Source organism: Coregonus clupeaformis, chromosome 6 (assembly GCF_020615455.1).
Source record: "Coregonus clupeaformis isolate EN_2021a chromosome 6, ASM2061545v1, whole genome shotgun sequence".
Classification (NCBI taxonomy): Eukaryota; Metazoa; Chordata; class Actinopteri; order Salmoniformes; family Salmonidae; genus Coregonus; species Coregonus clupeaformis.
In genome coordinates, this window is record NC_059197.1 from 9,544,649 (window position 1) to 9,571,347 (window position 26,699).

Here is a 26,699-nt window from a genome sequence, read left to right on the forward strand (position 1 = left end):
CTAACTACTCATTACAGATACACTGATTAGCAGTTGTCCTATCCTGTGATTTGTTTTGGTGTGAAGTGCTGATTTATACAATATCTTTTGAAGGAATTTAACTTTGTTTGCTACTTTTTGCTACTTGTGAATCCCCTCAGCAGCCCCTCATCAGTCTCCTCAGTCCCTCCTACACAGCTCTTTGAATCCATTCACAGGCCTTGAAGAGAGCGTGGGTCTCCTACCCTGCTGGGAGCCCAGAGTTTAGCTGGAGGCCAGCAGAGTCAGGCAGGTCCCCCTACGGTGGAGCTGCCTGGGCAGGCTGTGAGCAGGCAGACCCCAGAGGTGGCCCTGTGAGAGAGGTGGACATTAACCCAGGCCCACTCTGGACATCCCACCATTCTCCATAAATCATTAACCTCTTCAGCACCAGGCCAGTGACAGCATCAGCATGACAACTGCAATCTGTCAGGATCCTTCTGTACTGTATATGATCTGTCTATGACGGGAGAGACAAGAAGAGACATCTCATTTACTATCCATTTAGGAAGAATGGGCCAAAAAGAGCTCTCATTCTTATTCTGCCTTATTCTTCTGATGGCCTGCTAGTAAGATTGATTCCCTCAGGCTGTGAAAGGACTCCCCATTCGACTCATTTATCCTTTGACAATGTAATGTATCACATCTGATGGTTTATGGCCTACTGGATAAAGCTAATTTGTTCATATTTGTAGTGCAGTAATTTACTTGTAGCAATTTGTATCCTGGGAATGGTCTTTCTGTCAGAAAGTACAGTATAGGCTACTGTGACAACAACTCTCAGAAGTATAGCACTTCGTTCTATTGACTGTTTGTTTCTCCACTTCAGTTGTGTTGTCTTCTGTGTTTATGATACACAACTGTCAGGCTCTCAGCTAAATTATGGCTTGTAATAGATAGACCATCTTCCAGGAGGATCTGTCCTACTTTTTCCATGCTAATTGAGCCCTTTGTGTTGCCCTGGACAACTACTTTTTCATTCAGTATGGCATGAGGGTTTATATACTTGCACGCTGAAGACAATAAAGTAATCCCACAACAATGACTGAGAAGGTTACATCCACTTGCAGTACTTGACATTTTTACTTGACCTTGCAATTTCAGCCAATTTAATTGTTAAGAAAAATTACTGCAGATGAGTTATATGCTGTGGAAAAAAGGGGATAAAATGGTTTTAAAAAACACAAACGCAAAAGAGTTTAAAAATGTTATCTGAACCTACAACAACAAAGAATTGCATTGAAATGCATCTGTAAGAAAGAACCAAAGGCCGCCTATACTGTCTATACTTGTCAAACTACATCACTGTAGGTGGTAGTGAGGACGATGTACGGTGAAGGGCTGGGATTGTTCTAACTCAGGCCTGTCTGAGAACAGAAGCACAACAGAGGAGCTCTCTCTCAGTCAGATCAAGGGCTTTGATGGAAGACACCTCTATCAAAGCTGCTGTATACATGTATATGTATTTCTCCATGGAGGGCCGGCTGGTGGGCCTGAACTCTGTTCGCTGTGGCCAATTAGCCCTGGTGGAGAGTGGCCTCCTGACCCCTGACCCCTGCTGGGCAGTCTTATCCATTAACCCCTTGGGCCCCAGCTGGAGTTGATGTAGTACCCATTCTTTTGGGACTGCTAAACACACGGCAACATTCACCCTACCGCTTCCACTTTCCGTCCCTTTGTCCAATCCCTCTGTTCCCCACGTGTCCATCTCGCTCCTTGCGTTGACCTCTGGGTCTCCACTGGAACTGAAGATACACTCTTCTTTCTTGGCAATACACCAGTGAACAAATGTAAAACTCTCCGGTCGGTGAAACCTGTCCTTACATGTTCTACTCTCTTATTACAATTTAGCCATGTTGTAATTGGTATCTGCATGGCTTTTCTCTTTCCGGCTTAACTTTCTCCTCTACCTCCCTTTATCACCAACTCTACATCTTCCTTTTTCTGTCTTCTTTCTTTTTCACATTGTGGTCGATGACATGAATGATGACAATACCATGTCGGTCATTAACCTGAGCTCTCTGGCTAGAGATTCCATAACAGAGACAGACTGGATGACAAATGAGGACAGAAGTCGGGGCTGAGACTGTAGGTTAATTTGTTTAACAATGGTTGATGGATCAACATCACACCAAATACTATTGAAACCAAAGCAATGATGTAAGACTAAAATACATTCACAAATAGAATCTCTAGATTCTAAGTTCAGATATGGAGATATTAGAAGCTGCCTAGCAGTTAGATTTCCCACCAATTTTAGTTAGACTATAATACACTGCTCCAAAAAAATAAAGGGAACACTAAAATAACACATCCTAGATCTGAATGAATGAAATAATCTTGTTAAATACTTTTTTTTTTACATAGTTGAATGTGCTGACAACAAAATCACACAAAAATGATCAATGGAAATCAAATTTATCAACCCATGGAGGTCTGGATTTGGAGTCACCCTCAAAATTAAAGTGGAAAACCACACTACAGGCTGATCCAACTTTGATGTAATGTCCTTAAAACAAGTCAAAATTAGGCTCAGTAGTGTGTGTGGCCTCCACGTGCCTGTATGACCTCCCTACAACGCCTGGGCATGCTCCTGATGAGGTGGTGGATGGTCTCCTGAGGGATCTCCTCCCAGACCTGGACTAAAGCATCCGCCAACTCCTGGACAGTCTGTGGTGCAACGTGACGTTGGTGGATGGAGCGAGACATGATGTCCCAGATGTGCTCAATTGGATTCATGTCTGGGGAACGGGCGGGCCAGTCCATAGCATCAATGCCTTCCTCTTGCAGGAACTGCTGACACACTCCAGCCACATGAGGTCTAGCATTGTCTTGCATTAGGAGGAACCCAGGGCCAACCGCACCAGCATATGGTCTCACAAGGGGTCTGAGGATCTCATCTCGGTACCTAATGGCAGTCAGGCTACCTCTGGCGAGCACATGGAGGGCTGTGCGGCCCCCCAAAGAAATGCCACCCCACACCATGACTGACCCACCGCCAAACCGGTCATGCTGGAGGATGTTGCAGGCAGCAGAACATTCTCCACGGCGTCTCCAGACTCTGTCACGTCTGTCACATGTGCTCAGTGTGAACCTGCTTTCATCTGTGAAGAGCACAGGGAGCCAGTGGCGAATTTGCCAATCTTGGTGTTCTCTGGCAAATGCCAAACGTCCTGCACGGTGTTGTGCTGTAAGCACAACCCCCACCTGTGGACGTCGGGCCCTCATACCACCCTCATGGAGTCTGTTTCTGACCGTTTGAGCAGACACATGCACATTTGTGACCTGCTGGACGTCATTTTGCAGGGCTCTGGCAGTGCTCCTCCTGCTCCTCCTTGCACAAAGGCGGAGGTAGTGGTCCTGCTGCTGGGTTGTTGCCCTCCTACAGCCTCCTCCACGTCTCCTGATGTACTGACCTGTCTCCTGGTAGCACCTCCATGCTCTGGACACTACGCTGACAGACACAGCAAACCTTCTTGCCACAGCTCGCATTGATGTGCCATCCTGGATGAGCTGCACTACCTGAGCCACTAGTGTGGGTTGTAGACTCCATCTCATGCTACCACTAGAGTGAAAGCACCGCCAGCATTCAAAAGTGACCAAAACATCAGCCAGGAAGCATAGGAACTGAGAAGTGGTCTGTGGTCACCACCTGCAAAACCAGTCCTTTATTGGGGGTGTCTTGCTAATTGCCTATCATTTCCACCTGTTGTCTATTCCATTTGCACAACAGCATGTGAAATGTATTGTCAATCAGTGTTGCTTCCTAAGTGGACAGTTTGATTTCACAGAAGTGTGATTGACTTGGAGTTACATTGTGTTGTTTAAGTGTTCCCTTAATTTTTTTGAGCAGTGTATTTAAAGATAGACAGTCAAATATTTCCTCTCACAGAGTCAAAATGCAAATGTAGCCAAAATGATGCAATAAAACACACAATGATAATGTACAATATTGCATATTTTGTCCAATGCTATTGTCAATATGTGCTCACATGAGCAAACATAATCTGTGATTTCAATTGTAAATTAGTCTTAAGTTATAGAACACACAAAAATCAGATGAGCCCCCCAAAAATGCAACTATTTATTGAATTATAATTTAATTGAAATAGTTGTGTTTAGTTTACACACAGCAATTTTGATTGAGAAAATGTAGGCTATTGGGTGACTTTAGTGCTGTATAGTATAGCATTGTAAACTGCCTTTTCCAAAAGGATGCAAATGAGTATAGTGCTCTTTCTCCTATAACCTGTGTTCCTTTCAGTGAAAAGTAGTAAAAGAGCAGTAGTCAGATCTTTATTGGCTCCCTGGGCCTAAAATCAAAGGGCTCATTGATAACCAAACAGAGCAACATCATTGGATTACAAGGGTTTCCCCAGCATGACTCCTCCTCTTAGAACTATGGAGGACAGTCTCTTTCAGGGTATTTCAGTTCTCTTTAAACTCAGGATAGAATAGCTCAGCCAGAGTATTACTAGAGTAATTTACCGTCATATTACATTAACTCTTACAATAAATATCCATTCACCCTCCTGTATATTGCTGTCCCTCATTGTGTATTCAGGTTTTCTTGGACAGCTCACAGTAAAGTGCATTGTAACACTTTGTAAGATAACATGCTCACTGACTCACAGATGAATTTATCAAAGTTGTACCCTTCCAGAGAACAAAAAACCATGGGGGCTAATCTTGAACGTTGCTTTTTGTATGGCTGAGTTGAGATCCTGTCATAAACAAATGATATGCAAAGCACTCACTGGTGTCTGCGGGGGAGAGCCGACCTTGAGAGTTGGACACAATAAACTGAATGAATGCTATACTAAAATCATATCATATTACTCCACAGAGGCTGCAATTTAAGTTCAGACTTGAGACACTGTATGTTTGTTGTAGTTTTGAGAGAATGTTGTAGTGTTGTACAGCTAAGTTAGTTTTGTCTAACTCTGATTCCCACTATAACTGTGTATTCTAAACAGTTTCTACGTTTGAATATTTCCAACCTCCCCATGTGTAATAAAGTTTGCATGAAGGAAAGACCCTTGAGTATTCAAGCAAAGAAACGATAAACTAACCTGTGAATGATTCATTCATTTGAAGTGCAATACATTTCCAAATCACTTCTTTCTCAACCATAGCGAGTAAAATGTATTATTACTTTGATAATAAAATTGTGTTGGTTTTACATTTGTAATTATAATAAAGTCATGATCAAGTTATCAGGGGCCTCATTATTTTTTTAATTACGAGCAAATCTGCACTGCACCTCTGAACGTTTTGGGAATGAGGCCCCCTGGAATGTCAGGATGTTACAGTATGTGCAAGTCAAACATTTACACATTCAAACACACGCACACAAAAATTGCTCAACAGCAGTCAGGTCCTCATTAAGTTGCCTATCATGAGACAGCTGAACTCTCACCTGGAGACCTGAAGGCAATAAAGGATCTATAAATATTCATAAATGTTCTTCAAAATATCCACATCCATACCCACCACCCCTCCACTGTCCTCTTCTATAGACAGCATAGGTCATGGATTGATATGGGACTAAATGTATACTTATGACTTAGCAGCAGAGGAAGGTCAGAGGCAGAGCCATAGAGATATACTGTATAGTTCTGGACAAAGACACCCAAGAGGGCCCCGGGCAGCCTCTCACATAGCCTCCCACATAGCCTCCCACATAGCCTCCCACATAGCCTCCCACATAGCCTCTCACATAGCCTCTCACATAGCCTCTCACATAGCCTCTCACATAGCAACACAATCATGCTTAACCTCAGCTGAGCGATGTGAGAGATGGTGGCCAGGGTTCAAGTATGAATTACACGTCATACATGTTGTTAGCAGTGGCCTCCCCTCTGTGTGCCCTCTTAAGACCAAGCCCACCCATAATAACAACGTGAGACTCCCAATACTGTGGCTTACCGAGACAACACCAGACTGGCCCTTTCAAGTTGTTCTTTCTGAGGGATATTTCAGTTGTTGGTCCAGACAAGTAGGGGGCGTCTTCCACTGACTCCCTGTACTGTTGGTCTGTCTGTCGCACAGGGAAGGAATGAAAAGAATCCTCTGCAGTGAAAATATTATGATTTAATATGGGGACGTTTTCATGGGTTTGCTCAGATCATAAGAAATGTACTGATGATGCTTATACACACTATAGTTTAGAACACACCATGGTAGATGCAATGAACTTGATAGATTGCTTGGTGTAGGTGCCTTTCCTGTTGGAAATTGAACCTGCACTTTAGATCTACAAACTTCAAAGGCACTGTCGTCTTATCACATAGAAATACAACAGATCTTTGTAGAGGGCCATAAACACAGCAATTGACCAACAGGGCTCACTGCTTCAAGGGTTATGTGCATTGTGTTACACATTGCTCCTGCTGACAAGGAATACACATACACAGGGACAATGTGACAATGTGTACGCCTGGGAATTCAGTGTGTCGATCAGATAGCTTGAATAAACATGATTTGCAAAGGCATGAGGGGTGTGGGGTCATCCGGTCGATAGGAATACATTCCTTTCACACTTCTCATAAGGAAACAGTCAGGTGAAAAGGTAACACTAGGGATGTTAATGTTGTAAAATGCCAGGAACGTTTTGGCTTAGGTTAGGGTGATAACCATTTCCCTCAAGGTCCCTCATGAGTCATGACTAAGTATACATTTTGCAAGGGAGGAAGAATCAATGTATTGCAAAATCTATCAACCACTCTTCCCACTGGGCAAAAACTGGTTGAATCAACGTTGTTTCCACATCATTTGAACAAAAAAATTCAATGTGATGACATTGAATCAATGTGGAAAACTGATTGGATTAGAAAAAAATCATAAATTTAAGGGAATTTAGTCTTTTTTTCACACAACTTTTAACCTAAATCCAACGACATCGGTGAAATTGTTTGTTGATTTCACGTTGAATTCAAGTTAGTTGACAACTCAACCAAATGTAAATCAAAACTAGATGTTGACCTGACGTCTGAGCCCAGGGGGTTATTATGTCATCAAAAAATAGAACCGTTCTGTTAATACATACAAAAACAGAAAACACTGACCAACACTGACTCATTCATTTTGAAAAAAAGCTTTACTTGAATATCAACATTTTCTCAGAAAGTATAAATAATGATTTAAAAAGATTGATTTCCATTTTATACAAAAATAATACATCAAAGAGAAAATCTAATTGTCTTCGTCTGTCATCTACAGTTGAAAGTGGTCCTGCATGCCCTCTGGTTAGATGGCAGTGGGTATGTTTAGAACAGATTGAAACAAGGTAGTACACAATAATAACAAGGTAATGACCTATTGAAAGGGAGTCGGTATGTGCCTAAACCAAAATATGGAGGTGGAGAGGGTATGCCTTCAATCTAGAAAATATAAAGTAAAAATAATTTTTCAGAAAACATACAGACAGTCAAATGTAGGCTACACAAATATTAATGATTAAAACCTGATTGTTTGTATCCTGTGGTTGTTTTTCTGGACCCCCCTGGTGGATTGGGATTGCAAAAGTAACTAATATTGTTTGTGTGGCTGGGTGTCCAACTCTCCATAACATTTCTCAACCTTTGTGGAATCCAGCTGGATTACAATGGCTGCTGTCACAAACAGCAAAGGTGCTTTCATCTTCCACCCCTTCACAAATTACAAGACTCATATCACTGTTTTGCTTGCAAATACTTGTAAATATTGTCAATATCACAGGGGGGAGTCCCTGTTATGATTTATGACGGAGAATATAAAAAAAGGCTCCAATTCCATATGTGTCTTTAAGTGGGAGGAGAGGGGATGGAGCCTGGGAAGGCTAAAGTCCCAATCCTGAAGTTCACCTGAACCCTATGAGCAAACATCAGTCAGAGAGAGGTCCCCCAGGCAGGCAGGCAGGCAGGCATGGGCCATCCTAGGATTGGGACAATGTGTGTATCCTAAATGGCACCCTATTCCTAATTTGTGCAAAACCTTTTTACACAAAAGTAGTGGATTATATAGGGAATAGGGTGCCATTTGGGACAAAGCTATAACTGGGTTTGAAGGCATATAGTGAATATTTGAGTCAACCCTCCCATAAGACAGACTTTGTTTATGATGTCATGGCACGCTGACTCTCTCTTCAGAACAAAACATGGGAAATGGGTGAAAGAAAAACACCTAAAGTGTCCAACTGAATTTCTGGCTACTGTATATACAATATCTACTTTGGTGTAAGGTTTTGTGTCGTGTTGCGGGCAGCTCTGACAACAGAAACAACATGAGGGTCACTAAGTTCATAGAGTAAGGGTGCGTTTCATAAATTCCTCTGTCTAAGTGTGGAGTACTGTACACATTTCAGTCTTCTGAGGCTTCATATGCACTTCTGTGCACATTGCATAGTCCTTCAAAGTTCTAAAGATTGTCATATTTTTCAATCACAGTTTACAAATGGAACCAAATAAAAAATACAAATATATCGTCTATTATATTTCTCCTGTGTTGGGGAATAACAAATGTTGAAATCCTTCAGACACATAAACAAAGTTATAATTATCTGCACGGTACAGAAAATCACATTATGAAAAACCAACATGGAAGACTCCTTCAAACAGAACAGGTATGTACTGTAAGTATATGAAATATCTATCTACAAAAACCTATACAGTTGCTCAGGACAAGGTTAATATGATTGTCATCCAGTAGTTCTGATAGTTGTGCATGGCCGTTAATAATATACAGTATAATGGGGATCAGATTATTCAGATCTGCCCATCATGAGTCCAGGCACTGGGCCAGAGGGAATCACCCAGTCCCCCATACAGTCCTTCCTCACCACAGCCCAACGTAGCTGGGCCGACTGAGGCAGATTGTGTCCTCTCACCTCAGCCTCCATATGCCTTCATCTTTCCACATCAGATCACAGTATCATGTTAGTTCTTCATGGACATCCACTCCACCAGTCCTATTCTTACATACCACAGCATGTCAGGCATAATGTGAAGATCCATTTGTTTTGTTCCTTGATAATGTGACAAAGGATTGGCCACATAGAAGCGATGACTTGTCATTTGCACACATTTTCAATGAAAATATAGAGAAATGAATACTGTTTTCACAAGATTGTTTGTAGTGAAAAGTCATACATCCTTGTTGATCATCTGTATGTCAGAGGAAATCCAGTTTCTCCTCCCTTCATTTAGGTGTGTATTAATGCAAACCTGCAGTGTTTGTTTCTCTCCCCTACTCTCACTCCTCCTCTCTTCCCGCCCTCCACCATCGCCAGTCTGGATTTATTGACTGACTCATTGTCTAGTGCGCTGTTGCCAGTTATTAGGAGTTGTCACGGTTACCACAGTGAGAGGGTGGAAAAATGTGCTCCTGTTGCTAGGCACCAAGGAAGTCAGGTGTGTACTCTCACCAGGCTTGAAGAGGACACTGCAAAAAGAGAGAGCGAGAGAGAGGGAAACAAACGTCAGAGTGAGTACATCACACAAATAAATGAAGAAAACCTATTCAATAACACAAGAACCCTTTTCTGGTGAGGATGTATTTAATATGTGTTGTCATGATAATATGTCCCATTTCTAAAGTCCCTTGGATTTCAGATTCAGATTGGATGTAAACGGCTACAGCAGATTTATCAGCCCTGTGGCCTACTGCCTACCTACGCTACACCTGACCAAATACATTCCACATTCTTCTTCCGCTTCACTCTGAACACCCTTGTTTACATTCAAATGGCCTTTTGGAGATTGTTTGTGGAATTTATTTTTTCCTTTCTCTCAAGGGGTGGAGGCAGTTGACCCTGGCGTGACCCTCTGGCCAGCAAACAGCCCTACCTAATAAAGGTGGAGGCCAGCTGCTCAGACCACAGTCTTTAGACACTGTGCACTAAGTGGAGGTGAGTTTAACATGGGGTGGGAGGGAAGGGGGGTCCTCAGCAAACAAGAGAGTTATAAAGCCTGAGCATGTTGGTCATGTCATGAGCCCACTGGCCTCTCTGCACCACCCAGTCCAAATAAAGGCCTAATAAGAGGAGAGGCAGCCTGGGAGAGCCTGCTAGCTAATAGCTGTCTAAACGCTGTCTGGTTTAAATGCTGGTCCACCTATAAAGCTAAAAGTATACCATGATACCATCAGAGCATAGCTCAAAACTAGAAACCAATATGTTGAGGTTTATTTGCATTGCTCTGAAAAAACATTACTGATGACCGTCTTAGGTCTCGTTACTCAACACATTACACAGGGTCAATGGGTTCTACATATATATCGAACCAAAGTTCGAACCTAGTTAAACCACTCTAACAAGGGGATAGGTTGCATTCAAGCCAATCGGAGCATCTGACAGAACGTTGCCCTGAGCGAGACATCTCAGCCCATCAACCCAATGAGCAGTGACAGTGCTGCGGCTGGGCAGCGTAGAGTGCTCTGTCTCAGGCAGCGTGGGAAATTGAGCGTGTGAAAGCAAAGCACAGAGGAAGGCATTTCAGGCTAGAGCGATCACTGAGACCAGGGAGAAGTAGGAAAGAGGAAGAGCTGTAATTACAACCCCCCAATAGCAGGGAAGTAAGTAGCAGGACACAAACCTCCTGAACTTTGATTAACAGTGGGGTTCATTTCCTGATCAAGGGACTAGGTCTTGCCAGGGCAGGGAGCAACCAGCCTTCTCTCTCCCCAATTGAGAGGAAAGCGAAAGGAGGCATCGTTTATCAAATGCCGTTCAGGATAAGGGCACAGGTGATTGAATGGTCCATCATTTCAAAGGTATCCATACACCCGACTCCTTGGTCCAATGATTGAGATATGTGGTCGACGTGCTCAGACAAAATCAGAGTGAACTGAGTGCCATGGTCAAACCCAGCATCAAAGGAAGAGCCAAGCAAAAACATTAGCTGTGAAACCGTTAACTAAATAAATAAAGGTTACATTAATCAAAATATAATTGGCCGATCTCATATTGCCCTTCATTGACTTTAGATGCACAAGAAGGGTAGTGTATCTTGATTAGGTGAATTAAGGTTCCTGTATCAGTCTGTATAAACATTCATTTATGCCTATATAGTAACGGAAAGCACACACATTTACTACGCAACATATGGTATATTGCACACAAATATCCAGTTGAATGACCTTGGCTTTGGGACAACAACACATCCCATTGGGCGAATTCACTGAGCCAGTCCAGTTAAACTAAGTTAGCCTGGTCCCAGATCAGTTTGTGCTCTTGCCAACTCCATTGCTGTCATTTTCAAGAGAAACAGAGTTGGCATGACGGTACAAACAGACTGGCACTCAGGCTAAAACTAAGTGACTTTATTAAGTGACTGTACTAAGAAAATAGTATTTACCCAGGAGAGACCCCCCAGTTGCACCATCTTGTTTACGGTAGAATCCTAATGTAACAGGGATTAAACAAGTCAACACACAATCACAACTCACACACCTAGTGTGCGTTCCGAAGGGCACCCTATTCCCTACATAGTGCACTGGTCAAAAGTAGTGCACTATACAGGGAATAAGGTGCCATTTGAGACACAGCCCTACTGTATCTATCCTAGTCTATCAGCCTACTGTTAGTGAGTGCTTCGTTTGGGGAGGGGGTTGTGTGTCAGCTGTGAGGAAGATTTGGTTTGTTAGTAGATAAAGAAATAGATAAATCAAATCTCTAATAGGAGGTTTGCACAAGATACAGTACAAAGCCTAATCTCTGCAAGCTGGGAATTAATTTTCAAGCTTTCCAACATACATTTCCAACAAACTATTTTTGTTTAAATGGAGCTTATGACCGCAACTTATGCAAACATCTCCCAGAGAGTAGCAAAAGGGATTATTACTCACATTATACATGTACATGCTCTAATACACAGAGAGGTCAAATATCAGAGATGTACAGACACTGAGGACAGACAGAGGAGACTGTATTGACTGAGTCAGGTCCAGGGCCGGGGGGAGGGGAGGGGCCTGATTGTGGCCTGTGTTAGGTGAGACTGAAGCATGTTAGTGACTGACCTGTTTGCTGGATGACATGGAGCTGAGAGTACTGAGGCTGTTGGTGTCTGTCACCACCATGGCTGAGGGAAACCGTGACTGGTGGGAATACTGCGGTGGCTCCTGCTTGTGAGGGTACACTGCCATAGACAAAGACATAGAGAGAACGTCTCATTGTTAATTTTACCCCAATAGATTCACCTTTATTAATGGGTTAGCAATAGGGTTAGGATTAGGGTTAGGATTACGGTTAGGATTAGGGTTAGGATTAGGCTACATCTGTACATACTGAAATTGAGTTTTAAGCAAACTGCCTATCAGCAGTAGCCTGGATGCCAGTCTGTTTCTGCTCTCTTGTCAACTCCTTATGGAATTGTCACGCTAAACATGGCGTGTCAATGAGTGAAAAGGTGTTGGGAAGACAGCCAACAAATATATGGGACCAGGCTATATTGGCATTATATCCCATCTATGACATGGAATTAGCAACCGTTTAGTGCTTACTAAGAGGCAGGTACTGACTGTGTGAGTGCGTCACGGTGGCCATGAAGGGCTGCTGGCTCATGTGGCTGGGGGACTGATGCATCAGGCCATGCTGGTGGGGACTGTGGAGCTGCTGGGAGAACTGCACCGGCTGCAGCGCTGCAAGGCTCCCCGCCACGCTGTTGATCACCGGCACCGACTGGGACTGCGACGTGTTCAGACCTACAACCACATAGAACCTTAGTGATTTGGCTCATATCAAAAGCATGACAACAAAAGCATGACTATATCCCCTATGGGGCCTGGTCAAAAGTAATGCCCTATATAGTGATTTGGGTGCCAATTGGAGCTCAACCATTGTGTACATGTGAACGAACACGAAAGTAATACGAGAATGTGTGGACAAAGAGAGGAGAATAAATGGCCAGTTATTACAGTAAGAGAGTCATTTGTGGAGACATGGGGAATATAGAGCACTGGCTGGATGGTTGATCAGTTGACTCACTCTGTGCGATGGTCATGACTCCAGAGAGAGGCATGATGAGGTTCTGTGTCTGCTGGTGTGTGTGGAGGGAGCTGTGGATGTTGGTCAGCGTGCTCACAGGTGGCAGGCCTCCACCTGACACAGACATCTAGCGAGAGAGACACACAAAGAAACGTAGTGTTACCATTATGGACCAAGAATGAAGTCATGTAATGACAATATTTAAAATATAACGTGCTAACTGGATATAAGGATGGTTAAATCAGGGTATATAGTATAGCATGGAGATCACTTTAGAAGTGAAACCAGATGTTCTCAGCAAAGCAGCTCACACATATATATGTTGAGTTAGTTCTGTTGCTTTTGTCTAACACTGTGCCTGTGTAACTCCAGTCATCTACACCGAGCAAATACTGAGATGAAAATAAATACAAAATAATCAGATAATAAAGCGTAAAAGCACAGACAAAGTAGTAGTGTGGGTGTGTGTGAGTGTGTGGGTGTGGGTGTGGGTGTGTGTGAGCGTGTAGGTGTGGGTGTGGGTGTGTGTGAGCGTGTGGGTGTGGGTGCGTGAGTGTGTGTGTGTGTGTGTGTTCATGCATGCAAGTGTTTTCATATTTCCTGCCAGCTACTCTGAGAGGAGGGGATGGTCAGACAGTGGATGTGTCTCAAATGGCACTCTATTTCCTTTATAATGCATTACTTTTGACTAGAGCCCTATGGGCCCTGCTTAAAAGTAATGCACTATATAGGGAATAGGGTTCCATTTGGGACTCAGACAGTCATCTGTACGGTACCCATAGATAACAACCTGTCTGCTCTGACCTGTTCCACACTATACTGACCTGCTCTCCCTACGAAAACCTAACTTCCTACTGACAGGAGAGGATGATAAATGTACTATGAGTCATCAGGTATTTCTCACTAAATAAAGATTGTGGATTTTCAATATTGTTGGATTTAAACAATGCAAATCTGGTTAGTGCCATAATATCGTTATTATTCTGATACTAAGAATACGCTATAATAGTTTTTTGGAACCAGCGTTCAAGTGTTAGAGGTCTCTGCATGTACTATACTGGCCAAGTTTCGCTTTCACCAATCAAATATTGGAATAGGGCAGAGGGCTGAGTTTGTCCCGTCTCGCTCCCTTTTCTGAAGGTAGAAAAAATATTGAGCATAATCAAGCGCTGTCGTAATTTCCCTGGCAGAGCAAGCAGTGCTGAGCGCTCCACCCTCCGCTTCTCTTTAGAGGGCATTTCATCAATAAGCGCAGAATGTTTCTTTGTCAGGATTATTGGCTCAGCTCTGAACCTGCCCGGTTCACTTTGGTGGTGAAGGCTGTACTGTATGTTAGGCCTGAGCCAAGGCCTGCAGCCTGACTCCACTTTCCACAGAGACTGACTTTCCTACAGACTGTTCCATGGAGTCTGACTCAGGGACCTGCTTTATATGTCTATGGTTGCATACCAAATGACACCCTATTCGCTTATATAGTGCACTACTTTTGACCAGGGCCCATAGGACTCTGGTCAAAAGTAATGCTGTCCATAGGGAATAGGGTGCCATTTGGAACGTACCTCATGTTAAACTCACCTCTGGTCCTTATCTAATCAGAGGCCAGGAGGACCCAGGTGTGTTACTCACCATCTTGGTGTCAGGTGACAGCAGACTGTGGCTGGGGTCCAAGCCGCCCGGAGACACCTGCTGTAACACCGACTGGCTGGTCGCCATGCTGCCGTGGTGACTGATGGTCGTCGAGGAGCTGACCTCACCGGGTCCCTGTTGGCTGTACCGCACTGGTGAGAGAGAGGTAGGGAGAGAGAAAGAGAAAGAAAGAGAGAGAGGGAGGGAGGGTGGGAGGGGAAGGGAGAGAGGGAGGGAGAGAGAGAGGAAGAGAGAGAAAGAGTGAGAGAAATTGAGAGATTGTTAGATTGAGAGTTTGTTTCTTGACCTAACAACATCTGTGTCACACAGGATAACAGTAAATAGGGCAGAGAGATATGACTAACTGTGCTGTGTCCCAGCAGGCGCTCCAACCCATCAGATTCACCTGCTCTTTGACTCAGACAGGGAGTGCAGAGTAAACAAACACACTGACCCCTCCACTGGTGCTATCAGCCCAGCTCAGCCAAGGCCATTCAGTGTTGACAATACACCGTACACCAGCCCCCCACAACCCCAGTCCTAGACTTTATGAACTCATGCACAATTTTTTTATTTAACTGTTATTTATTCAGGGGAACCCATTGAGACCAGGGTCTCATTTACAATGGTACCCGGAGGACAACAATACAACAAATAAAAAGTAATCAATAAAAATAAAAATAAACTACAAATTAGAGAATCAACACTACAGCTTCAAACGCCACAAAAACCATGATTTCAATCCAAACAGTTGCAATTCTCATTAAATTCATTCAACATTAAAGTCCTAAACTGCCCTAGAGGCACCAGAGAGTCAAAATGTAGGGAGTTTTATAGGCTATTCCAAAAAATGGGGGCACTAAAACTGAAGGCTGGTTTACCTAGATCGATACGTACTAGTGGAACCTCGAAAGGTAACCATCCCTGTGAACGGGTTTGGTGTCTCATATTTTTTATTTGAACAGTGGAGTGAGGTAGGTTGGAAGCTTGTGTAGTAGAGCCTTGTTAACAAAAAGGGAGTGATTAACTTGAATGAGGACCAGCCAACCTTTTGATACAGGATACAGTAATGCGTATTAAAACTGTCACATGTGAAAAAGCAAAGGGCGCTATGTTAGATGGCATCCAAAGGTGTAAGAGTAGTGGCTGTTGCATTCTGATAAATGGTGTCACCATAATCAAGAACTGGCAGGAAAGTTATCTGTACAATCTGCTTCCTGCTGTTTAGGGGGATGCATTATCTGTTTCTATAAAAGAAGCCTACTTTAAACCTCAGCTTCTTAACTAGCTCATCCATATGTTTTTTAAATGTCAAATTATTGTCAATCCAAAAGGCCATATATTTATAGGCGGGAACCTGCTTGATGAAAGAACCATCCAATGCATAAATGTGTAAGCCATCTGAAATATTTCTATGAGAATTAGAAAGCAGCAAACATTTAGTTTTTCCCGCATTAAGTACCAATTTTGAATCAACAAGGGCTTTGTGCAGGGCAACAAAATCAGATTACAGCTCCAACATAGCCTGGTAAGCCGTAGGGGCAATAGCGTACATAACAGTGTCATCTGCATACAGATCAATGTCACTGTTTTTTTCAGATAGACCAATATTATTTATATAAATCGACCCATGACGGACACCTTTAGTAATATCGAGGTAACTTGACACCATCAGAAAGCACACATTGCGTCCTGTCTGGCAGATAGTTCCCAAACCTGGTCGAGGCCCATTTCGGACAACCTTTAAATTAGTAGGTGATGGTCTTAAATTAGTAGGGGATGGTCGACAGTATCAAAGGCCTTGGATAGGTCCATAAATATGGCAGCACAGTGATTATTACCCAGCATGGAAAGGATCTCTCTGTGCCCAGGTAAAGGTATGGAAGTGAAGAAATGCCTTCTACGTACAGTATGTCATCAATAGGGAACCCTGTCATGTTCTCACCTATCCTTCCACTCTCCAACACTTAGTCACTGAATTCTAATCCTGTGTCTAGACCCCTTGATGTCTCCCACCTCCATTGGCCACCGGGGGCCAAAGGAATGCTGCTCTCCTCCTATCAAATGGATGTTTGCCAATCCTGGCCCCCTTTGATACCAACAGAGCAAACATTACACAATTACAACAAATGTGAAACACATTCTTATCCTGTAGTCTCAGTCTCACACAGAGTCTCCCTCCCTCCCCCCTGCAGAGCAGAGCAGTGGGCTGTGACACTGGGCCAGTCCCAAATAGCACCCTATTCCCTATATAGTGCACTACTTTAGACCATGGCCCATAGTAGTGCACTATGTAGGGAATAGGGTGCCATTTGGGACAGAACCACTGTGACAGTGTTTACGCTAAGATCCCAGATCTTCCCTGGGCCCTCTGTCCCTGACCCACGCATTTCACATTGAGTGTCCTGGCTGTCAAAGTCACAGACAGTCACAGACAGTCACAAACAGTCACAGACCTGGGACACCAAGCACCACATGTCTGCCATAAAATAATGGAAGACTATCTCACCCAAAATAAAGTTTATCTTGAGCAAAAACATGATCTACTGCCTGGGAAATCCAACTAAATCAGACCAAATAATTGACAATTTTCATCTTGACTGTATTTCATCCACTAACAACTAACATGTTGTCCAGTCTGTCCAGGCAGGACACAATAGAACCACAGACAGACCTCATATTGTCCTGAACAACACACTAGCAACCCCACAGCACTGCCCTGTGTCTTGTTAACACCGCTACAGAACAATAACCCACTCCATTGGGCCCATTGGGCCTCACAATGGCAGAGGACTCATAAACAGGCATTTATCTCCAAGCTGGGCAACCTGTAAAGTGTCAAGGGGATAGAGGTGCTATTCAGGCCAGCTTTGTCTCCCTGTGTCAGGCAGTAATTCTGGCTGCAGGGAACCACAATCCCAGTCAGGAAAGCTTCCGTCGTCTAGTTGGTGTGAGGCTATTGGTAATTTGGAAGGAGGAGGAGGGCTCTATTTCTGGGACACCAGTGGGGCGGCCAGCAGTGTCCACATACCAATCCAGTTTGTTACTGGGATATTATAAAGATGCTGTCAATATAGCTTGAGATTAAGAAATATTTCTTCCTCAGGATAACATTATATTACAGAAAGAAATTTTACAAAATGAAACAACTACTGTACTTTCTGGCTGCATGACATTTGACAAGTTTCAGACTGTGTCCCACATCCGCTCTTACTTACATTCTAAAAAAGGTAACTATCTCCCCTCTATCACTCTCTAAATTCTCATCTTAAATATGGTTCGAGCTCAATCAACCACAATACCCAAGCACCCTGAGCACTGGACCAGGGGAGACTAGAAGTAGACCAGGGGGAGGGTGGGAACCCTGTGAAGGGGAGGTGTAGCGTAGGCAGCAGAGAGTTGCAGCAGGTTTAAAAGGCTTCAGTGCTCTGTGTGACCCATGTAATATCAAAGCCTCTCTCCACATCCCCAGGCTCTGGTCATTGTAGCGCCAGTGCATATGCGAGACCTCCCGGGTCTCTGCAGGACGTAGCAGGCCTTTGTACCTCTCTGACCGGGCTGGGGCTGCCAGTGGACAGAGCAGGGCCAGGCAGAGGGCAGGCCTTGCCTCGCTATCCCCTGGCCAGGCCAACTCCCACATAGCCTGGGGTGGCACAGGGCATTGAGGCAACACAACCTGCTCACTGTTTTTCCCTCCTATAATATGGTGTTTCACTCTCACTGTTGTTAAATCAAATCACACTGTTTTCAGTGGATTACCAAATGAACGGAACGTGCCCATCACACCACTCTACCAGGTATTGAACCCCACTCCCCTCACTGCAGTCTTAATCTTACAGCTAAAACCATTCAGTGTGTCAGAGTAGGTCGGAGATTCCTGAATCAGCAGGCTTTGCCGTGTGAGAGGAGGGAATCATCTTCTAAAAAACGAGATATCAGCAGGTTATCAGGCATTCAATTCAATCTCTTAGCACATTCTGGTGAAAAATATGCTACTGTTGCTGAATTATCTGGGCTGATTGGCACGTCAACGTTTTTATCTCAGCTTTGATGCGGGTCAACATAAAGGGAAGCCCTATTTAGAACCCTAGACAACACTTACATTCAATATTATTAACACAGAAGAAGCAACAAAAAGAAAAGCCTCCCACCTCCATACTTTTGCTGGGGAGCAAGTTTCATGTACAGTATGAAACTTTCTCCCCATGCTCAGCTTTCAGATTCACCCTCAAAGTGGCCTAAATGTTAATCTTTTAACTTAAAATAAAACAATGAGTTTTTAAATGGTCAGCGAGCGTTGCGCCTTTTCCTTTTCAATGATTATCAAATTTTTGGGTTGCACCTCGACTCACGTTGGTTGAACGCCTTCCACTTCTTTCCAGATTCACTCTCAAATAGATAAACATGACAACTATACACAACACAACAGTATGGTCATGACATCCTTTTCCCATGAAGTATGGTGAAACACACCTACACATACATATTGGCATCTGTTTATTTTAGAACAGGGTTAAATTCCATTTGCTTGTTCTCATCTTTTCTATAAAAGCACAGGTTGTATGGTTAAGTGAATGATCCAGGGGAAACTACGGCCCTAAAAGTGTCATGGCCTCAGACACAATGGATCATTCAGCTGATTAAACAGTTTGATTAGACCAACAGTGTGTGTGCATCACCTATTACATATACATATTTAGACGTGACTAATAACAGAAGATGTCTATACATTTGTTTTGGTTTGGTCTTTTACCAAACACTGACGGTAGAATAATCTCATCTGTCCCCAAAAAATACTATTTAACTGTTTATCCCATTTTGACCAATCAAGTTACCTCACCTTTATCAACAGAAGTAAGAGAATCAATGAAAACTCCAAGAGTAAGAGGTTTTCTTTGATGTGACCCTATAGTGACCTTCCTCACATAACTGTTGTAGTGGCACTAGCTGAAGGGGGGGGTTACCCACACACACCTCTCTATAGGCTGGAGCACAAGGGGTCCTCAGTCCTGTCTGGCCAGAACAGAGCCAATACCCCAGAGGACAGCTCCTGCTGCTCTGGTCTGCAGAGCGCCCAGCCCCAGCCTCCCTCGGCCTCTATGCTGACATCCCATAAAGGTGAGGGGGGCTTTAAAACAGGCCCTCCCCAAGGCCCAGCAGAGATAAATGAACCTAGGTTACAGTCACTGCAGTCTTCTAATACACCACAGACAATAGGGACCCCTGCCAGGCTGGGGTATAGAGAGGAGAAGTCAGGGGAGCACCATATCGAAGGCCTGGGAGATGTAGTAGCCAAGGATTTTAATTGACCATTAAGCATGCATAATACAGGCCGTGGCCTAGCAACGCGATGAGGCGGCCTGCTGAGGTGCTATTGTCAGGCCAGGGGCTGACACTGAAAAACAGCTGATGCTGTCGGCAGGACGCCGGCAGGACACCTTGTAAGCAGGCAACGAAGGGCTAGGGGGAGCAAAGTATCTTCCGCTTCTGAACCTTACCCTCTCCCTCTACAACAGCCCCTTCTCCCTCCCCTCCACACAAGCCTACCATTGAACCTACCTCCTCACATTGCAACCTGAGGTCAATGCCTGGTCAGGTGTGATGGGAAAAACCACAAGCAAACAGAGCATGGGCTAATGGGCCCAGTATAACCAAAGGTAAAAGAGCAACCCGAGGCAAACGGTTTGTTTTTCTACAGAGATGACCTCGTGTTCTAACATGAAAGGACAACAAGAGGCTTTGATTGAGTTTCTCCAATCATTGCTTTTATGGTTGTGAGCGATGGCACTGAGGATAATGCTATGCCAAGATATCATCTCCATTGGATGTCTTATAGAGGCCAAGGTAGACAGAGTGCAAACAGCATTATGATTTCAAACGGTCAGTTCGTTGGATTTCCCATTTACAACTTCAGGAACTTTGTTGATTCCCCAAAAAGTCACCAGCAACCGACCGACCTTATGCTTTTATGAATGTGGAAGTAGTGGTTGTAGGTTCAGCAAGTGCTGAATCCCTCCGTGACCCTGCCCTGACCCTGGCCTGTCACAGGACTGCTGCTCTTTGTGCCACTATCCTGCTCCTGCCTGCCTGCCTGCTGACTTTAGAGTGGAGATTGCAGGTACAATGTGGATTGTTCTCAGTGTGTTTTTAAAGATCAGAATAACAATGACATTTGCTCAGCTCCCTCAGTCACTCTTATTGATCACTTGCCCTCTCTCTTCTCTCTCCCTCTTTTCACTCTCGCTTGGGGATGGAAATAAAATCCTCCAAATATTTTGCCAACCATTGTTCTTCTAACTGTCAAAGGCATGTCCCTGATCAAGATGCCATAGTGATTAAAGGCACTCAGATCATGGCTGGGACAGGTACAGCAAAAGGAAAGACCACATGATGATGATTCCATTGTTGTGTAGTATTATATTAGATATAATAGCATAGTAATGTACTGTGGTATGCATGTGGTGTGGAGACGCTACCTTGCATCTTACTAGGGGGGGATGTGCTGGTCTGGGAGCTGTGGTGATGTGGGGAGCTGTGGCTGTGAGACAGGAGAGGGTTCATGCTGTGGGTGGGTATGGGGTAGGCATCCATCGCCAGCTTCTGACGGAAGGCCTCCTCCTTACGACGGTTGGCAAACCAGTTATAGACCCGTACCTCAGTGACCAGGTTAGAGCCCAGCCCATGAGCTTTAGATGGAGACACCCCTCTCTGGAGACACTCAGCCCTATAGGAGGAGAGATTGAAATAGTATCAATGGAATAGAATGGAAAAGAACAAAAGGAAAATGTAATGATAGTTGCATTGGAATGATAGTTGGACAGTGTAAACAAAGAGAGACATTAAAACCTGTCAAAATCATTCTAAGCTAGGTCCATACGCTGCAGTAATGATGGAGTTAGTATCAAATAAGAGGTGCCAAACATTCAATTATTCAATGAGAGAACAAATCTGTATCCCAAATTGCACCCTATTCCCTATATAGTCCACTACTTTTGACCAGAGCCATATTGGCACAAGTGCACTAAATAGGTAATAGGGTGGCATTTGGGAGGCAACCCAAAAGGTGCAACTTTCTCATTCTCCAAAGCCTCCTCCGCTCACCTGTTGCACTCCTCCACCAGCGTCTCCCGCTCCTCTTTGCTGGGGTTCTTCTGTCTTTCATAGGCCTGGTAGAGGATCTGTTGGGACGCAGGCCCCCATTTGAAACGGTTCCGTCTCATTTTCTTGCAGGAGGGTTCAGAGCCCACCTCCTCCCCTTGTGGCCCCATACCCTGACCAGGAGGGTTAAACTCTGGGAAGAAAAACAGCACCTGATCCTGACCTCCTTTGTCGGTCATATTGCTGCCAGAACCTTGCACTGCCTGGTTGAATTCTGAAAAATAAGAACAAGGTACATTGATACATCTCATGTCACATAAAAACATTGTATTGGGGGGAATGGATACAAAATAAACCAATAAGACAATAAGAAAAAATAAGACATAATTGAATGAGGGACAATTGCACAATACAGTATGTAGCCTAGGCCCTAATGATAAATCAGACACATTTGAGGCATCGGCTTACTGGAATATGATTCTGACCATATGTAGAGCCGCGATAAGACATTTATTTTCATGCAAATTGTGTTGTGGATGGCCCAGGCCAACACGCCCAGGCCAACACACCTGTGTGCCTCTAACTGTATCGAAGGCTGTGTGAGAAACTAAAATATTAACTTACGTCTGAGAACTTCCCGCTGTTTCCTGACATACCAGGTGTAGAGCGCCGCTCGCTTCTGAGTTTTCATGGGCGTGCCTTTGTTGAGGTGCTGTGAGAGGTGAGACTGATTTAGCCCGGTTACGTCCACCACCTCGCGCTGTGGTATGTTGTGCTGTTGCATGTAGCCTTTGATCATGCGGGCGGCACGCCACGGGTCCTCACTGCAGTTACATAAAACACATAAAAATATTCACATCACCTTGCTAAATAAATGTTATTCATTCTATTAATAGCCTAATAGTGTTATGTGTATACTGGCCTATAAGTGTTGGTGCTATATTAGCACCAACTCCTAGGCTATAGGCCATAACACTCACACCAATAGCACTGCTAATCTAATGTATTATTCATCGGCCAAATAAATTCCTAACTCTACAGCACGAGCATTTATTTCCCTTGGTTTATTCTATTCGTATTTCTCTCGGACTTCTTCGCCTGATGTTATCCCTCTTTCGCAAGGTCCCAAGTTTAAGTATTTTGGGGGGGGTTGGGACAATTGTTAAGTATCCTAATAAACGACCGTTAATCTTTATATTCAATAGGATGTAAATACTTTCAAAGGTTACTGATTTCATTGAGCTGGTGTAAATCAACTGGGTGATTTCCAGTGGTGTATAGAACTTAAGTAAAAATACTTTACTTATGTAGTTTTAGGGGGTATCTGTACTTTACTATTTATATTTTTGACTACTTTTACTTTTACTTCACTACATTCCTAAAGAAAATAATGTACTTTTTACTCCATACATTTTCCTTTACACCCAAAAGTACTCATTACATTTTGAATATTTAGCAGGACAGGAAAATGGTCACATTCATGCACTTATAAAGAGAACGTCCCTGGTCATCCCTACTGCCTCTGATCTGGCAGACTCGCTAAACACACATGCTTTGTTTGTAAATTATGTCTGAGTGTTGGAGTGTGCCCCTGGCTATCCGTAAATAAATAAAAACAAGAAATGGTGCGGTCTGGTTTGCTTAATAAGGAATTTGAAACGATTTATATTTTTACACTTAAGTATATTTGAGCAATTACATTTACTTTTTATTTAAAACCAAATACTTTTAGACTTTTACTCAAGTAGTATTTTACTGGGTGACTTTCACTTTTACTTGAGTCATTTTCTCAAGTATGACTTTTGGGTACTTTTTCCAACACTGGTGATTTCATAATAGGATCAGAAACCTGAAAATACTCAGAATCAGGCCTCTTTTCAATTCAGTGTTTTGACTGTAGATAAGAGGCAACACTGAGAAATTAGAAAATCTAAATCCTAGACCTTGGCCTATAACTTTTCCACCGTTTTTGAAACGTCAATATTTCATAGCGGATGTGAGATATCAAGGATATTGGATAGAGAAATATATGGCAAATGTTACCAAATTAGGCTAGCAAATAATCTAAACTCTGCACGAATAGGATAGGCCTAGGGTACATTGGTTTAGAAGTGCAGTATTTTATGTCAGCTGAGTCTGACACACACTGACATTATAGCCTACATTTCCCCATTTGGACAATAGGCCTAATCAAATTCGGACGAAATAATCCCATAATCGAGTATGAATCAAATAAATTAAATAGGTGATTTGGTAGAATAAAATCATGTTGTTTGGTTAAATGTAGGAAATTGATAATACATTGATAATAAATTGAAGAAATTGATCAGTTCAAGGCTTCCATCCGAAATTGAATTCAATTATCGAAGAATACATTTGCCCATGGGGTAAAATCATTTGAATTATTCCAATGCTTCAATTATATCAATAATAAACACAATTGAAATTGCACCCATCGATGACAACCGCTTTATGTCGATAAGAAAAATATACATTTCAAACGACTTAAAAGGCCTAGCCTATATGCGCAGCGTGCTCTAAAAGATAACAGTAAAATTACACTTAGCCTATACCATGTGAGTCGCTCTGGCTAAGAGCGTCTGCTAAATGACGTTAATGTGCCCTTAAGCAAGGCACTTAATGTGCCCTTGAGCAAGGCACTTAACCCTAATTGCTCCTGTAAGTCGCTCTGGATAAGAGCGTCTGCTAAATGACTAAAATGTAATGTAAAATGTAATACCATCACAGTCATCTCTGATTAAGTATTGACTTCACATGGGTATTGACTTCTACACACAACTGTTTGTTTTGGAGAACTAAATCTGCGGGTTTATACATTGGTTTAGATGTTGGTTTTTAACTTTCGACAATGAATAACCAGATCTCCATTCACTCTAACCATTCGACACTGTGTATACTTTCAGTTGATGATTTATAGAATACAATTAATAATAACTTAACTACACGTGGGTTAGTTTTGATTTTCTGCTGGCCAGTTGATCATGTTACTAGCGTAATGAATTAACATTTATTAATGGCTTTTAGAAGATAAATTAAGACAATAACAACATATACAAATAGTAAGGCCTTTATAGACTACATTCATAAAACAAAATAATATTTGCTTTAAGAAATGTTGCAATATTTCGCCAGAACATTATTATAAAATAATAATAATAATAATTATTATTATTATTATTATTATTATTGTTATTAGAGCCTATATCTAGTGCAACATTGAATCCTACGTTATAAACTAATACCTTTATGTAAATTCACTTTCTCTTCTTGCATTGCCAGATATAATCTAAGTGAGAGAGATCGAGTAAGTTAATAATAAATAGATCTCTTAGTTGATATTTTGCTAGGTAAATAAATAATAACCCGTGTGGATAATTAGTAACTAAAACGTGAAAAGTACTACTGGCGCGATATTTTACATTTGTAAACACAAGGAACTTTGAGACCTATTGCCACGCGCTTTACATTTAAATTAAAATACTTTTTTGTCATCATTCTAAAATACAGACACGATGCAGATACACTTCTGAATTTTGCTGTCAGGCAAGTAGCCTATAGTTTTCATGGACAACACGTCTGAACATGACTTCTGGAAGACATACATTTAACAGGCAGATAACCCTAATTGTTGTCCTAATTGGCCAGACAATGTTAAATATAAAACGCTTTAAATGCACTGAAATGACACCTACATCTAAAATAAGTAGGCATATCCATAATAACAAGATTTTTTTGGTTATGAGCCAATACCCAACACATTCATTCGGTAATAAACATTCCTAAATGTGTGGAATTAAACATTTAAAGTTATATTCACTTACGCTAATATTCGGTCAACTTCTGCCCTCTGTTCCGCTGCTTCCTCAGTGTTAAGCGACTGGAGTTCTTTCAGTATCGGTGGGGTATCGAAATCGTCCCCGTCCTCGGACCCCTCATCTCCCGACAGTTTGCCCTTACTGTGCCCATTGGTCAACGTAAGAAATACTGGCTTCGAATCCGAATCATTTCCGTTGATTTTAGAACTTGGCGGAGACATCTGCAGATTCTCCAACTTAACTCCAAAGCCATTCCGGCTAGGGTCGATATCGTCCAACGCTTGGATCAGAACATCTTTGGTGACTCCGGAATCTAACAAGGCGCTCAAGAGCTCCTGTTGGAGAGATGTCAACTTGGACACCATTTTCGAGAACATTAAAAAAAGTTATTTCCTGAACTAAAAGGGAAAGGAAGGTTGGGGAGAAGAAAGAACAAAAAAAATACAAAAAAAAATCGTTCTCTCTTCCTCTCCTGCTCCAGTGTTTATGTGAATTTCCTACTCCTGACACCTGCTCGGAGAAGCTGGTTCACTTCCCAGTTGAGGAGAGTGATATAATTTGCCATGATGCTTTCGGAGGGAGGGAATATAAAACATGGTAATTAGTGGGCTGGCTGATGGAGCCTTTATGCAAATCGTCAGAAGAAGGCTGCACAGACGAACTGAAGCAGGTAGATCTGACAGTGTTTACACTGCAGAGCTGTTGCTTTTATTGGCTCTGCTTATCAGCAGCAAAACTTTCATGAACTTTGGACTGTTGTATAAAGACTTTGGTGAAAGAGGAGGTTTGGTATACTTGTGGTAGTAATAATAATAATGATAATAATAGTAAACAAATTGTAATTATAATAATATTGTATAGACAATATAATATATTATTCATTATAGCATTTATCATATCAACTTTGTTTATTTTAGTGGCTCTCATTAAATTCAACAGAAAAACATGCAAGCTACAGTACCTGTCAAAAGTTTGGACACACCTACTCATTCAAGGATTTTTCTTTATTTTTACTATTTTCTACATTGTAGAATAAAAGTGAAGACATCAAAACTATGAAATAACACATATGGAATCACGTAGTAACCCAAAAAGTGTTAAACAAATCAAATATATCTTATATTTGAGATTCTTTAAATAGCCACCCTTTGCCTTGATGA

General features: G+C 42.6%; 1 protein-coding gene across 5 annotated transcripts; it reads right to left on the reverse strand.

Moving 5' to 3' along the window:
• Positions 1 to 7,098: 7,098 nt before the first annotated feature.
• LOC121560077 (hepatocyte nuclear factor 1-beta-A) lies at positions 7,099 to 26,170 on the reverse strand. 5 transcript variants are annotated; one of them, XM_041873134.1, is made up of 10 exons: positions 25,546 to 26,169; positions 22,328 to 22,527; positions 21,707 to 21,977; positions 21,094 to 21,329; positions 14,606 to 14,757; positions 12,980 to 13,106; positions 12,496 to 12,696; positions 12,013 to 12,131; positions 11,352 to 11,396; positions 7,099 to 9,438 (listed from the first exon to the last, which is right to left on the reverse strand). In XM_041873134.1, exons 1-10 carry the CDS (start codon positions 25,914 to 25,916, stop codon positions 9,418 to 9,420), a joined length of 1,743 nt encoding a protein of 580 aa, XP_041729068.1. In that variant the 5' UTR covers positions 25,917 to 26,169; the 3' UTR covers positions 7,099 to 9,417. The 5 variants fall into 5 exon arrangements, with proteins under 5 accessions (XP_041729068.1, XP_041729071.1, XP_041729063.1 ...); XM_041873137.1 differs by having other exon boundaries at positions 12,514 to 12,696; positions 21,082 to 21,329; positions 25,546 to 26,168; XM_041873129.1 differs by having other exon boundaries at positions 21,082 to 21,329; positions 25,546 to 26,168.
• Between the last annotated feature and the right edge of the window lie 529 nt (positions 26,171 to 26,699).